Genomic DNA, 15,987 nt, shown 5'->3' on the forward strand with positions numbered 1-15,987 from the left:
TTAGCAACCCACCGAACACAGTGAAGTTTAACGTTCTTATCATTCATCTCACCTTAAGAATATTCGCTGAAATTATCCAGGTAGCAAGTAAAGCATGTTATAGACATGCACTGAGCAATACTAGCTGGCTCTCCCCCTCTCGCTTTAACACACACACACACACACACACACACACACACACACACACACACACACACACACACACACACACACATACACTCACACTCACACACACAGTGAAAAAGTCTTTGGTTGGAATTTGTACAGCATTAGAGGCGAGGGCAGTGCTCTCTCACAGAAACGTCAACACAGCGTCCCAACGCACCTCTGTCTGTGTCGTACAGGTAGACGAACTTCTCCCACTTGTAATGGGCCAGCAGGCTAAGGACCACGCCTCGGAGCGCCGGCCGCATCTGGATGACGAACTGGACGTCTGCATCGGTGGGGAAGCTGGGCGTGATGAAGGAGGTGTGCAGGGCGCCGCAGAACGACGTCAGCGTGTTCATGGACTTCCTGTCGTAGAAGCCGAAGATGGCGTACACACCCCGCGAGAACTGTGAACAGACTGTGGAGAGAGGCAAATGGAGAGAGAAATATTCAATGTTTTATCTCGCCACACATGCTCTTCAGTTTTGTTCTTTTTTGTTTTCTCAGTTGTGTGTCATTGGTCAATATCAAACGTTAAAAGTGGGTCTGCACTGCAAAACTATTATTATTTCCCCTTATCATTAACATCACACAGAAAGGCTCACAGAAAGAGAGATATTCAAGAAAAGGTTTTTCAAAACCTTTCATTCACTAAATCCACTCACATTCACTCAACTCCTCAACCTGTGACATTCACAAAATATTCTTAATGTGTTTTTTTCCCTCCAAACAACCTGACACTATGTGACATTCACAACACTTCCCAGATCTGCGTATTTCCCTTCTCACAAAATGAGTGTAGTAGTCACTCAGGCTTAAAAATGACCATGGGGGTAACAGGACCATTTAAAGGAGCGTCTCGCTCAGAGTGCCATCAACTTGTTTGCACATGTCAAGACAGGTTTTTTTGTGATTGGCATTTTATTATATTTCCAATCACAAGAGCCAAGAGACAAGGTAAGAGTAGCAAGAAAGAAATATCAAACACAATGACAAACATACACACACACCAAATCTAAACATACACACACACCAAATCTAAACATACACACACCCCAAATCTAAATACGCAGCAGTGAGCGAGTGAGCAACCAGAGGCGAGCTGGTGCTAGCCGGGCGGCATGCTAAAGGAGAGAGCAGCAGTGATGTGGCCGCCTGATCCCTCTGCCCTTTATTTCCCCTTCAGACTGAGGGCTTCTGTTTGAGCAGCCATCCATCACTAACAGGGGAATCAGTGACTGCTCACTGCCCTAAATGCACAGCACTTCCTGTGGCACCGTGCACCGTGTCCCAGGCATCTCTCTCTCTCTCTCGCTCTCTCTCTCTCTCTCTCTCTCTCAGCTCTGCATTTATGCTACTCTGAAGAGAGTAATTGATAATGCAGATTTTACATTATGACCTTACATGATGTCATCTCAGGCTTAAAATGATGAATTAAAAATGTTTTTGCAGTTGCAAATGATTAAATGATGAATTATTTAAGTTGGTCAGTAGCCAGGGTGAGGTTATATGTAGCTGTCAGAGATTTACCATGCAGACTAAGATAGTGCTCTCTTTGACTCTGAGGTCTGAGTGCTGCACTGACAATAATGTGCATAAAGGGAAACAAATACAAGAGGATGAAAGCAGCCAGCCTCCATCCGGCTGCATCTGGCCCTGTCTGCTTTGGCATCATTATGCAGGTCTCGGAGTGTGTATGTGTTTGTGTATGTGTGTGGGGAGTGGGGGTGATGTGAGTGTGTGTGTATGTGTTAGACAGCCAGAGCAAGTGTGTGTGTATGTGTGTGTGTGTGTGTGTGTGTGTGTGTGTGTGTGTGTGTGTGCGCGTTAGACAGCCAGAGCGAGAGAGAGAGAGAGAGAGAGAGAGAGAGAGATCTGTCCTTTCTCCTTACCATCACATATGTGACCCTTAGCTTTTTGCTTTCTCTGAAAAGACCTCCTCATCTAACCACTCCATATTTGTGGGCACTAATTCACGACATGCGGATAATGCAGTGCAAAGTGCATAAAATGAATAGAGAAAAGGAGAGATATGGAGAGAGATGGAGAGAAAGAGACAGAGATCGGAATGTCTTCCTCTCTTTGCCCTTGCTTAGAGAGATAAAGAGGAGGACATCAGTAAGGCAGTCAGAAAATCAATCCCTGTCTGCCAGAGTGAGGGAGGGGGAGAGAGAGAGACACAGGAAGAGAGAGAGAGAGAGAGAGAAAGAGAGCAGAGGAAGGAAGAGAAAGAGAGATAGGGAAGAGAAAGAAAGCGACAGAGCAGAAAGAGAAGGCAACAGACTGGGGAGAGCAGACAGGGCAAACAGTGTGATGCAAGAGGTGAGATGATCACAGAGAGAAGGAGAGAGAGAGGGAGAGAGAAAAAGGGAGGAACAAACAAAGCTTTGGAGAAGAGACTGGTGTTGAGAGCCCCTTTGTCCCTGCCAACGATGCCCCATCCCAACACTCCCACTCACTCACTGCCATTCATTTCCACCAAAATCTGACCCCTCTCTCACCCCCTCATTGCTTGGCCTCTTTCAGTAGCCAGACCCAAAAAGTGAATCAGGAATCAAGGGCAGTCATCAGTCACAGCCAGTTTCCCTCAATGCCACGGCCACTGGTTAACCCCCTCCAAAGCCTGCTCTGTCCAGATGAATATACTGTACAGATACTGAAGATGGAAGATCCTGTGCTATGCGTGAGACTATCTGCATGACTAGCCTTTATGCGTAAACAGTAAAACATAATGTCTGCATTGCTCGATTGCAGGAGAGCTTTTCCCTGTTTCACTGGAGACACTTAGAAAGAGTCCCTTTATGGGCTGTGTGTTTTTTATTATGTTTTACCATTGCTGACAGTGCACTTCCCTTGATTCGTTTACGTCACATGTACCAAAACACTTTTATCTAAAGTTGCTCAGAGCAAAAAACAAAGACACAAGCGTTCCTCGTGCTGCTGCTGGGGGATTTTAATTCTCCATGGTGCTTGCAGCAGGCACTGTGCTTTACCATGAAAGCAACAGGGGGAAACAAAGCTTGTGCCTCTGAGTCAAAAAGACGGCGGGCCGTGTGATGTGATGCACGTCTCTCCACCCGCATCACTAAAGAATGCGTATGTGTTATCTGTATGCTGCTGAGACCTTGAATTTCCCCTGGGGATCAATAAAGTATTTATCTATCTATCTATCTATCTATCTATCTATCTATCTATCTATCACATCCTTCTCTCCACATCCTTCCCTTAGCATCCTCTTCCACGGGTCAAAGGGAGGATATGTTCAAAAACAGCCGGCAGCACCAACACGGGGAAAAAGGCGTCACCGTGGCCTCAATAGCCCTGTACAATGCTACAGTGGGCATTCGTTCACCATGGAAACATTGATCAGTGCTCATCATTGAAAAGAGCAGGAAGCGGTGAACAGCCCAAGGTCAGAAGTGGGTTGTGGCAGTGCTGGGCTCTGCTGCACCGCTGGCTGGCGTCCCCCACACAAAGCCAGCGCGGTGCAGTGTGGCGTGGCGCGGTGTAGTGCAGCGTGGCGTGGCGTGGTGTGGTGCAGTGTAGCGTGGTGTGATGAGAAGAGCGGGCGCTTGCATGAGAGCTGGCCCGGCCTGGACGTCTCCTGTGGGGACTGCTGAGCTGGTTTCTGTGATCTAGTTTCTCCTGCTTCACAGCTCCATCCTTCCCTGTCTAGCCTTTCCCCAGGGTCTCTCTCTTTCTCTACTACACAGGGTCTCTCTCTCTCCCTCACTACTACACAGGGTCTCTCTCTACTACACAGGGTCTCTCTCTATCCCTCACTACTACACAGGGTCTCTCTCTTTCCCTCTGTAAAATGCATCCTCTCTCTCTCATTCCCTCCCTATTACACATGCTCTCTCTCTCTCTCCCCATATCCTCTTTCTCCTGCACTCTCTCTTTCTCCCTCTCCAAAACACATATCATCTTTCTCCTGCTCTCTCTCTCTCCCTGTCTAAAACACATATCCTCTTTCTCCTGCTCTCTCTCTCTCTTTCCCTCTCTAAAACACATATCTTCTTTCTCTCTTTCTCTGTCTCTTTCTCAAACAAACACACTCTAACACTTGCACACATAAATAACTATCAGTGTCATTTGGAGTGTTCAGCTTTGTTTAGAGTCAGCTTAGTCAGGTTATTTCTGTACATTTAATATATACAAAATATATATTTTCATAACATCCCCCGCTCAACACAATATATTGACAGATCTACTCATATTGATTTATTTCATCATACGACCACTACAGCATCGTCCCAGTTCGTTCAATGTAATCCCCCTCAAAAAGAGAGACAGAGAGCAGTGAGTGTGGCTGCTGTGCTTATTCCAACATATTAGGACTGAGCTGTCCTTCCAGCTCCTGTAAATGCAGACAGCACAAACCACATCTCTTCCCAAAGCCACAGAAAAGGGCCTGTGAAGTGTATTTGTGTGTGTGTGTGTGTGTGTACAAGTGTGTCTGGATACATAAATGTGTGTGTGTGAGTACAAGTGTGTGTGTGTACATGCATTGCATAAATACAGTGTGTGTGTGTGTGTGTGTGTGTGTGTGTGTGTGTGTGTGTGTGTGTGTGTGTGTGTGTGAGAGCCTGTGTGTATGTGCTGACTGAGGTCACAGTCATGTCTGACGTCATGGCTGCCTCTCCCTCACACACAGAGCAGAAGAGAACAGAGCAGCACAGCACTCTCTCCTCAGGCGCCGCAGAGCAAAAGTTTGAGCTGAGCTCGTCAGTGGCGCGCAGGGACCCTGACAAGCTCTGCCCCGGTTACAACAACAACAAAAAAACACAAATCCCATGTTGCATCTGACTCTGGTCTGATCCAGGGCCTGAAGTGGGCCAGAGCCGCATGCTGTATGGGATTTGTAGTCTTTTTTTTGTTGTGTGAGTGCTGAGAGGCCCATCAGTGTGCGCATATGAGGGCATCGGATGGATCCAGGTCTTTGATTTATAGAAGAACAGGCGCATGTCTTAAATCATTAATTGCAGCCCTGAAGTGTTGAGGGCTTGTAACTGATCATTGTAGCATGGACTAGACTGTGTGCCACTCTGAATCATTCCACTTCCACATCCCAGCCCTGAATCACACAAACACCTCCAGGTTCTTTATGGAAGCTTTATGTGTTTGTGTGAGTGGGACTGTGTATGCGAGTGTGTGTACTCGTGTGTGTGTGTTGAGAGTGAGTGTATTCATGTGTGACAGAGAAAGAAAGAGAAAGGAATGAGCTGTGAGGAAAGTCTTAGACAGGGAAAGAAAAAAGACAGAAAAATGTGTGTGTGTGTGTGCACGCATGTGTGTATGTGTGTGAGTGTGTGCGCGTGGGTGTGAGTTTGGCTGTGTTGTGTAAGGCTAGTACCACTCGGGTAGCCTTGCCATGGCGACCTGCCAGTTCCTGTCACCATCAGGCGTCGCCGCGCCAACATCATTGCCTGTCCTGACTTTGAGAGTGACGGCCCTGACTTTCCCTGCAGAGCTCTGCCAGCGCCGTGGCCATTTTGGGAGCACATGACCCAGAGCACTTCATTCTGCTCCGGCTGCCTCGGCTCTGTGCGATACCCACATTCAAAAAACCCTCCAGCACACACACACACACACACACACACACACACACACACAGCAGACTTCACACATACATGCACACCCTCCTGGAGGAGCAACTAGCACACGCACACACACACACACACACACAAACACACGCACGCACTAAGCCCATTTCACACACACTCACACACAGTTACAGACACATAGCCCATTTCACACACAAACTAGAGTGTCTTCCACACAGACACACATCCTGAAGGTGCAACAAGCACACACGCACGCACACACACACACACACACACACACACACACACACACACACACACACACACACACACACACACACACACACACACATACACACACACACTAAGCCCACTTCACACACACTCACACACAGCTACAGACACATAGCCCACTTCACACACAAACTAGAGTGTCTTCCACAGACACAAGTCCTGAAGGAGCAACAAGCACACACGCACACACACACGCACACACACACACACACACACACACACACACACACACACACACACACACACACGTACACACACACACACACACACACAAACATGCACAGAAGCGCACACACACGCGCACACACACATGCACACAAGCACACACAGTGTGGGAAGACCATTTTATAATCTTTCCTTCTCTGATGTGCGATGATGTTCAGATTTGCTGATTGCTACAGAGGTGTTGCTAAATAAGCCATTCGTTTTTCTAATTGTGCAAAGGACAATCCTGCCAAAAATGTGTCTCCACAATGAGCATATTCTGAGTGGAAAATAGTCCACACACTGCTGTGGTACTCCACACACAATAAAAAATCAGTGAGCGTGCACCCACTGCCAGAACTGGGGCAATGAGCATGCAAAGCAATAAAGCTGATTTTAATAATTACATGCCCTTCCTCTGGACCTCGTTAATAACCAAAAACCAACTGTGTCGCTTAACCCGAAATAGCCTAAAAAGGAGCGCTTCTACCGGAACCCTCTACCGGAACCCTGCTCTTCACCTCTTCACAGAAATCCCAGGAAAGAAGCATAGAGCAGAAGCTTTTAGACGCCTTGCTGATGACAGTGTCTGCTCCGCTTGCTGCTTAATTATATACTGCATGTTCGGCGTGCCAACAGGTCCCCTCAGAGGAGCGCGGCAGAGGGAAAATGTCACAGTTCAGAGATGAGCACTCAGACAGGCCAGCCGACAAGGGACCGTGGGAGGACATGAATATGCATGCCTACCCTTCTCTCGGTGTGTATTTTGTGTGTGTGTGAGTGGGGGGGGGGGCGGGGGTGCATGTGTGTGTGTGTTCTTACTGTGTCTTACTTTACTGAGTAGGATCACCACACATACACACACACACACACACACACACAAACCCAGAGCACAGTTTAAACCGAAATACTTCTGAATACTTCAGAATTAAAAATGCATAACTAACAGCAAATGTCAAGCCCAAACTTATGACTGGCACATTTTCATAACAAATGTTATCATAAAATATGGAAAGCAAATTTCTCACTATTGTGGGCATTTTGGACTGCTGATGATTGCGCCCACCTCAATGAATGGCATGCACGTGTGAAAGCGAGTATGAAAACAGAGCGGCCCTCTTTGTCTAAGTCACCTACAGTACGTGTTTTTCCACCCATTCAGAGAGACACAGGCATGTGCAAAAGTGGCCACCTCAAAAAGAGCACAAGCCCCAAAGAGCTGCACTCCAATGGAAGCTGTGAGTCAGAGATACAGCAATATGAGATGCACCCATACACAGACATCACAGCATGCAGACACACGCACACACTCAGATAAACACGCACAGACGTACAAACATGCACACACACACACATGTACACACACACACACACATTTAAACATGCCAACAGACATTTCAACCACCCTACGCATCCAGAAAATTTAAACATGCACACACACGCATACAGACACCAACACATATTCAGCCAAAAGAACTCAGAAATATTCCTCTGCTTGGGGTGAGAAAAGCAAATAAAGCCAAGCCTGCATCACAGCGCTACTAGTACTACCGCTTTTAAGCAAAACCACATTGCACAAGACAAACATATCTTTCAACAGTACTTCGTTAAGGTTCACTTTGAGTTTTTCGTTTGATACAAGGCATTAAAAATTCACTGTGTGGAATTTTCCTGCCAGTGGAGAAGGCTGAGCTGCATTTATTCCTCTGTTCTCATTTCTATTCTGTAGCTCTTGTGGCTCTGGAGTTGGCGCAGCTATGGCCTGATTAAATAAATGAGAGCAGTTTCCTTGTGCTGAAAAGTTGCTCCGATAATAACAATGCGGCTCGTAACGGGCGGCTGTATTATCTTAACGCCTGCCTCTGTAAGAGGGAATACACAGCGCAATAGAGGATTCTTCTTCTTCTGTTGGATGCAAGCGGGTTTCTGTGTGAGTGCTTGTGTGTGTGTGTATGTGTGTGTGTGTATGCGTGCTTATGTGCATGTGTGTGTATAGTGTGTGTGTGTGTGTATGCGTGCGTATGTGCATGTGGGTGTGTGTGTGTGTGTGTGTGTGCCTGTGTGTCTGTGTGTGCATGAGTGTGTGTGTGCTTGTGTGCGTAGTGTGCATGTGTGTGTGTGTGTGTGTGTGTGTGTGTGTGTGTGTGTGTGTGTGTGCGTGTCTGTTTGCACGCTCCAACAACATGGTTAGCATATGTACTGAGTGGGAATGGGGATGTTCTAAATGGTCTGCGTGGGCTCAGCCCTCTTTCGCTGTCTGTTGTTGAGTAGGTGGAGAGGACAGAGAGTGGGAGTACTTTCATATGTACTGTAGCTGGCAGGTACTCATCGGTGAAATATGACTGGGATTGTTTTCCATTGCTATTCAACGGATGCTGTCATTTTACAAGCCCTTCACACATGTAAGAGGGCTACATTTGAGTGAGGAACTGGAGACATTACATGGCAATGTCTAGTGGATTTGTGTGACCATATCTGAAGGCATCACAGTGAGTTGATGTTTCACCCCCTATACTCCCCCCCCCCCCGCCCCCATCCCCTTCCACTCACATCCCCCCTTTACAGTTTACGGTCCCTGGCAGACTCCGATTCATTCACTGACTCACCAAACCGTCGGAGGCACATTAAAACGATACTACTGCAGACCGCAATACAACAAGCTCTGCACATCAATAAACAAAACGCTGGAACATTCAAGCATTCTACAACAGTCATCCTGATAGCTTCAACTCCATATAGACGTCTCACTCTGCAAGAGGCTGTGAAAAATGCATGATGATGCCTCAATTCTCCACTGTGGCTTTGCAACGGTACGACACTAGGCTAAATATACCTACGCTGTAGTGAACACAAGAGCCACAAGCATTCAAATCCTGCCTGGTGTTAATGACAATGTGCGCCCCTCAAGACCACCCCCATGTTTCATGAAAATATGATCACAGTTTACAGTTTAGAACTTCAGCGAATGCATAAGTCAGTATGAAATGTAATATTAACATAGGCTATGAAACAACAGTTACAAGCTGTCCACAATATCCTATTTAAAATGTTGCTCCTGAAAGGTTGCCAAGTAGCGGTGCTCAATATAATGGCAGGTCATGCTATTCTATGACCTGGACAAGTGAATAAATAAGCAATTCCAAAATGATTGAAAATGTTCTAAAATTGACCAATCTCTTTTCAGACCTTATCTCAGAACAGAACAGATAGGTAATTCATTGGTACTAAAGTGATTTGTCTTCGAGATAAAATATTAAATTGCAAAATATACTAATCCTAGGGGGAAATTAGTGTGTGTGTGTGTGTGTGTGTGTGTGTGTGTGTGTGTGTGTACATGTAACCCCGGTAACTCTTATATCGATCCCCCCCCGTCCCCCGTGTGGATGTCAAGTATCATAGATTACATTCTGAGCAAGACGAGGAGCAACTGGCTCGCCCTCGACTGAGAGAGCGCATTCTCCTGAGAGCTCGCGCCTTCTGACACCGCCAGTGTGTTGATCAAGCAAATGTATCTGCAGCAGCCTAACAAAGGGCCTTGTAGTATGTTTTCCTTCTCTGATCCTATCCTCTCTAATTTAAGAGGCACTCTGCCTCTGCTTTTTTTTTTTAATAAAACCATCTGGTGTTCCTCTATTTAAAAAGAAATATAAGAAGCCCTATGTATGCCCAAGCTACCTAATTCACATGCCAACTAACTCCCACAGACAATACAGAGAGCCCATTTCAAATGCAGCAATGGAACAGAAACAGCGGCATGATAATTATTTGAAATATACTGACTTCCCATAGCTGCCTCTTTGAAGTCAATGACAGTAAGTGCACTACATAATTCAGTCCAATGATGAGTGGGATGTGTGGATGTGGAACTCAGTGGGCTAGGCAAATGGCACGAGATGAAGAGCAAGCTTCCTCAGGATTCAGCGCCTCATCCTCTTTCTCCTTTCATTTAGGTCATTAGGGTCATTGCAGGATTTAATATCACAAAATTACATATCGAACTGTGAACATACTTTTCTGACTCATAAAGGAATGCTTGTGCAATCTCTATTTATACGTTTTACCAAGTTATACTCATAGAAAACAACTGTACATAGATGATCTAGGATGCTCAACAACGCACTGCCTTCTTGCCCCAAACGCCTCCTACCACACAGGATGTCAGACTACGTATGCCCCTGTAATGCCAGGTGACCATGTGCACCAGCATGTTGCATTCAAACAAAAACCCTGTGACAGCTCTCCCAAAAACTCCACCGCAGGCTACACTGCTGTGCCTTTGCCATGCCCATTTAGACGCAGTGGTAAGAACTCACACAGTGCACAATACATTAATAGAGACAACCTGTCACAGTATGGCAAGGACATCCTAGTCCTCTTTCTTTACGAAGACATACCACTTTTTTCTAGCTTTGCGTTTCTCTCTCTCTCTTTCTCTCTCTCTGCAGAGAAACAAAGAAATGCTCTTATCATCCTGTTGTTATTTTCACACCACTTTTTTTACAGTTTTATCCTCTAGTCTACAGCATCTGTTACTGTCTTACTGTGTGTGGATAAGTTAATGATCTATACTCGGCTCCATTATTATTCAAGCTCAAGCTCAATGTGACGGATAACTTTAAAGAAATGACTGTCAATGCTAATGAACTGAAAATGTAAGTGAATGGTTAGTAAAGTGAATGCTTTGTAAGCATAGCTCTATGAAAGTAAACAAAATCTGACTTAACAGGCAACCTAATTTTTCATTATTTGCCAGTGAAGTCATGCAAAACACAGAGCACTATTAGCCAATTAAATGATAATGTGTACTCTTGTTTAGATGTTGGTGGCTCAAAACCACTTCTGAAGAGCAAATCTGCTCCTTGTTGTTTACCATTTTGTATTTTGCGAAAAGTTCACTCTGCTTTCATGTTTCCAGTTCAAGGCTGGTGTGTGATGTAACAGTCTAGTGACGGCCAGGCCACTGGGAGCCGCTCAGTGTGTGTGTGTGTGTGTGTTTGTATGTGTGTGTGTGTCTGTGTGTGTTTGGAGGGGGCTTTAAAACACCTCAACAAGATGAGGCAGACAGGTGCTTCTAAGTGCTCAATCCGGTGACCACAGGGGAGGCCAGTGAACATCATCAATGCCACTCATTTCCAAAGGGCAGGCAAGGGCCAAACCACATATTACAGATCTCTCTCTCTCTCTCTCTCTTTCTCTCTCTCACCTGCTCTCTCTCTCTGTTTTACTGTGAGTATTTAAGCAATCGAAAAAAGTATACGTATTGACTGCATGACCTGGTGCAAGAGCATGTACTGTATGTCTGAACAGCTTCTCATTTCAACAGCATGTAATGCATGCAAGATGCTCCCTTGACAAAAAAACCCCAAACAAAGTCATCAGAGAAAAATCAGGCAGTCGAAAATGTCATAAGAATACAAGAATGAAGCAATCCCAGAAAACAACTCCAAAAAATAGGCTCTTACCCACATCAGGCCTTGATGCTGTCACTTGCACAGTGAACTGAACAGAACAGTGAACTGATCTGTCAGATGATTATTGTTGCCTGAGAAAGTGCTTCAATCTCTCTCAGTGCAGCTAATTTATGCCACGTTTTATGTGATCAACCTGAACTGCCTCATTGCTATAAATACACAGGTAGCATATAGGCCATCCCATTTTAGTCTGTTTCAGCATCATTTTTCAAGAAGACCTAACATCACATGCAGACATGGAGGATATAACTTCATACTATAGCTGCACATACAGCTCTCTTTATATGTGCCAGCATGCAAATATGTGCTCATTGTCAAATAACTCCAATTTTGGTCTTCTTGGCTTGGTCCGATATTTCATAACATACGGTACAATAGGCCTTCTATCACACTAAAGTTTAACCAAAGTTTAATTTAACAAAATAATACCAAGGACAATATCTGAGCAAATCTGAATTAACAGTGTCACATTACACAGAACAAAAAAATACCATATTTTACAATCCAGTGTTCTGGCCACTGCATGAGGCTTCACCTACATTTTGTCCATTAACCCCTACAGTTGGCCTACATAGAGGCGGACAGATAATTGCTGAGATTCTCAATGGCCCACTTCCTCTACAGACGCTGCCTGGTACAGCTCATTTAACTCCAGGCTTATTTGCGGGCACCCTCTCTACCAGGCCAGCTCAACAGCCCCGGGCACACGACTCTACAAACAAATGGGCAAGGAAATTCAACGCGAGGCCCTGGCTTTCAGTGCAGCAAGCTGGCAAGCAAGAGAAGAGAGGACATTGACATCTAATGACAAGCGCCATACATAGCCATTTTATAATTGCAATAAACACACACACACACCCACACACATGCACACACACACAAACATCCACACATGGTGAAAAGGCTTTTTCCAGAGCATGGGCATGTGTGCAGATGTCAGATCTGAGAAACATCAAATAATGCATCCCTGCACAAAGTGAACATTCCTTCAGTAACACCCAAGGCTCCCTTAGGAAACTGCCAACCACCATGGCCTTGTCTCACAACCCACATCTCATTTTTTTCATAAGTAGCCTATTGCCATGGCAAATATTGTGATCTGATCTATAGTGATCTGTGCACAAATGAGATAAAATCTGGGAAGGCTGAAAGGGATCATCATCAGAACAATCTAGTACTCTGAAAGGTCACAGTTCATCATTGCATTATGCTTTTGGATGAATCTAATAGTATAGTCCTATCGTATGTGCTCAACTGAGATGGACAGCTGGCTGTTTGCAATACATACATATAGGCTACAATAGTTCACTTATTGTCGGAACATGTCCCCCACTTGTTGTCACTTTTTTTTTAAAGTACTCCATTAATAACGTGATACTTACACGCATGGGTGACCGAAAAACTGTTGGAGGATTCAAGATTATCCACGTTGTAGTTTAAGTGGAACGGCTTTTCCGTCACATTTTGATTAGTGTTGTAGAGCTGGACAGCGAAGCGGAACGCGCTATGCTCCTGAACCGTGGAGCGCATGAACAGTCCCCCTGAAACATGCGACAGGAAAACAGAAGTTACAATCAAATTTCAATCAGAGTTATACTACTTACTCTGTAACGTTTTCTAAACGCTCTGTAGATGTCGTACAGCTTAAAGTATTTGACTGACAAAGACCAATTTTAGCAAGTAAGACGTTACACACATAGGCTACTGGCTAATCAGTGATTTCAAGTTGTTGCTTAACTTCCAGAGCAATTTCGTTCCATACAGGCGGTTCGCGGTGCTTTCACACAAAACATATCAAGAAATAAAAGTAGTGACATACCTATGTTAATTTGATTTGGAAATCCCGCGAAAGATTTACTGACGAGACACGGGAGAAACAGGACGGTCGCTATCAAACGGTGCCCCATTTTCTCCTTTGACTTCAACTCCACGAGCGAAAGTGAGACGGGAGAACCATGAACGCGGATGGGGGACAGAGCAAAGAAAAATCGGAACGATGTGAATGGACTTTTGTGTCCACTGCGCCAAGGAGACGCAGCGGGAAATAAAAACGAAGTATTCGCCCAGTCGTCCAGCCAAGACGCCTGTGCAGAAGACGGTGGTCTCAGGAAGACTACCGTTCACACTGTAAGTACAAATCACCTAGCAACATCACAAGAGGATGGTAACTCGCTTTGACGTTGGATAACACTAGCATCCCATCCGCACGCAGCGCTGCTGCAACCCGGCGCGTGCGTGTGTGTGTGTCCGTGCATGTGTGTGCGACAGGGAGAAGAGCTCACGAAAAAAAAATGGCTCTGAAAAAATGTAAATCTTTAGTCAGTTATTATCTCTTTAGTAGCCTATTTCGTGGGTGACTAGATTCAAGTCGCCGTCGTCCTGAAAATTCAATAAACATGCGTGTTCCCTTTTAATTTGTTACACCTTAAATTATGATTTGATAGGAAAATGTGGCAAGGAAGATGGGTAACGTCCTTTTACAATTCAGTCACTGTGCAACTGTAGGCTATACTTAACTGTCAGTGAAATCAGTTCTCAATCTTTAATGTTACACAGCATCTTTTGTCACAACAGGTTTCATACATAACATGTAATTTCACAGCAATTTATTGTAAAAATGTAACTGCCCTCCCTATCTCAATTAAAAAGTATCGCTTCCATTGTAGTTTGGTGGGGAGTGTATGAATATACGGGTAGCAATGTAGGCCTATTTCTTATCAGTCGAATGGTGGTGTGTTTTTTTTCTCCATGGAAGTTTCAAGGGCAATTGCAACTAGTCAGCACTCAGACCAGCCTCGCTGGCTGGGCCTCTCGCTAGGGGTCTGAGTGGATCAATGCATATTGATTCAGCAGATCTAACACATTACAATCCAGAGTGGATGCCTCTGCTTTAGGCTATACGAGAATAAAAACTGGGCACTCATTTTGCACTCCTGTGCACAATTGGAATAGTAATTTGCCCAAAAGGCCTACATTGCAGTTGAATATACATAGATTCTGATATAGGCCTATTGTAGATCTCAGGTTCAAAGTATGTGCTAGTGTGTGCTTTTTGTACAGAACTGTGAAAAGTGGACAGTGTTTGTATGACTTGAGGATCTTCACACAGTACCACAATTTATAAAGATATTGTGTGTATATGTTCAAGGCAATAGTGGGGACATGGTAATACTGCAAGAAGTGAAACACATTACATTATGTTTTTTTCTTCGTACATAGAGGACACAAAATTTATTTCACCATGTTTCATTTTACAACCTGTGCAGATGTCATGAAACAAAGACAACACTTTAAATTACTCCTTGCATGGATTATAAAGCAACAAGTAAAACAAAAACCTCTTTGCCATGAAATACCTTAATCCAGCCCCATACTGTTTTGCATAAAGTAAAGGTTGATTAGCAAGGATCAGTGAAAATAGGATGACCTTTCAATCACACTCCTACGCATAAACACATACTACTCACACAGTGCCCACAGACAAGCCCACCCTCAACCAGCTCAGCTGTAACATATGGGATGGGATGCACATGGAAAGTTCTGCTCTTAAATACGTTTGGCTGAGTAATATTTTCTTCTTGTTTATACTGTCAGATGTACCTCTGTACCTCTGACTTGTTAGCTGCTTCACCTCTGATTGCATCTTTTGCTAAATATCAACCAGGTACTGATCGGTATGTATGTTGCTTCACACTGAAATTAGTGTTTTTTCCCCCCATTAAATTGATATAATGATATTGAGAAGAGAACTCACTTTTTTCCCTATCCAGGGCACATAAACCGCACATATTATAAAGGGGAAAACACCACTACTTTCATATAACATTTGGAATTTTCAGAGAGGTTAACAAAGATTTCCTTCCATTACAAAATGAACACAACTGCCATTTGCTTCACTATGGTGACTTTAGCACACCTTTGACTACTCTGTGAAGTAATGTAATCCTGTTAGTTTTGTCTACACACTTACACTGAATAACTGTTGGCAAATTGCCATCCCCAAGTGCAAGTGTATCTCCAAGTCCTTGTGCAAATACGAAAATTCTATTTCATTTATAGCAGTGGCTTAGCCGTCGGACTGCTTTTTGTGATCAAACATTTGCCTGTTGCCCTCAAGTTATACATGCATTTATATGAACTAATAACGACTTGTTTATGACCTAGGGATGGTCAATTAATGTTACTATTGGGAAAGTATTGTGTGTGATGGCCATTTTTTGCTTTAATGAAAAAATAATACTGAAAGATATAAGCATTTTAAGCCAAAGTACCAAACACTGGTACACAATAATTGGCCATTTCAAAAAAACATCATATAAGCACTC

The 15,987-nt window shown here is 44.4% G+C and overlaps 1 protein-coding gene across 3 annotated transcripts in view; it reads right to left on the bottom strand.

Moving 5' to 3' along the window:
* gria3a (glutamate receptor, ionotropic, AMPA 3a) overlaps nucleotides 1-13,569 on the bottom strand; it is a 60,940-nt gene extending 47,371 nt beyond the window's left edge. For all 3 annotated transcript variants that reach the window (XM_076275370.1, XM_076275369.1, XM_076275368.1), the window contains exons 1-3: nucleotides 13,482-13,569; nucleotides 13,045-13,203; nucleotides 326-565 (exon numbers count right to left, since the gene is read on the bottom strand). In XM_076275370.1, the coding sequence (XP_076131485.1) occupies nucleotides 326-565; nucleotides 13,045-13,203; nucleotides 13,482-13,569 (487 nt within the window). The remainder of the gene's footprint in view (nucleotides 1-325; nucleotides 566-13,044; nucleotides 13,204-13,481) is intronic.
* Nucleotides 13,570-15,987: the final 2,418 nt, after the last annotated feature.

This window comes from Alosa pseudoharengus, unplaced genomic scaffold, assembly GCF_046254945.1.
Source record: "Alosa pseudoharengus isolate Yale_2024_CS ecotype anadromous, Long Island Sound unplaced genomic scaffold, YU_APseudo_1.1 YU_APseudo_1.1_scf_8, whole genome shotgun sequence".
NCBI lineage: Eukaryota > Metazoa > Chordata > Actinopteri > Clupeiformes > Clupeidae > Alosa > Alosa pseudoharengus.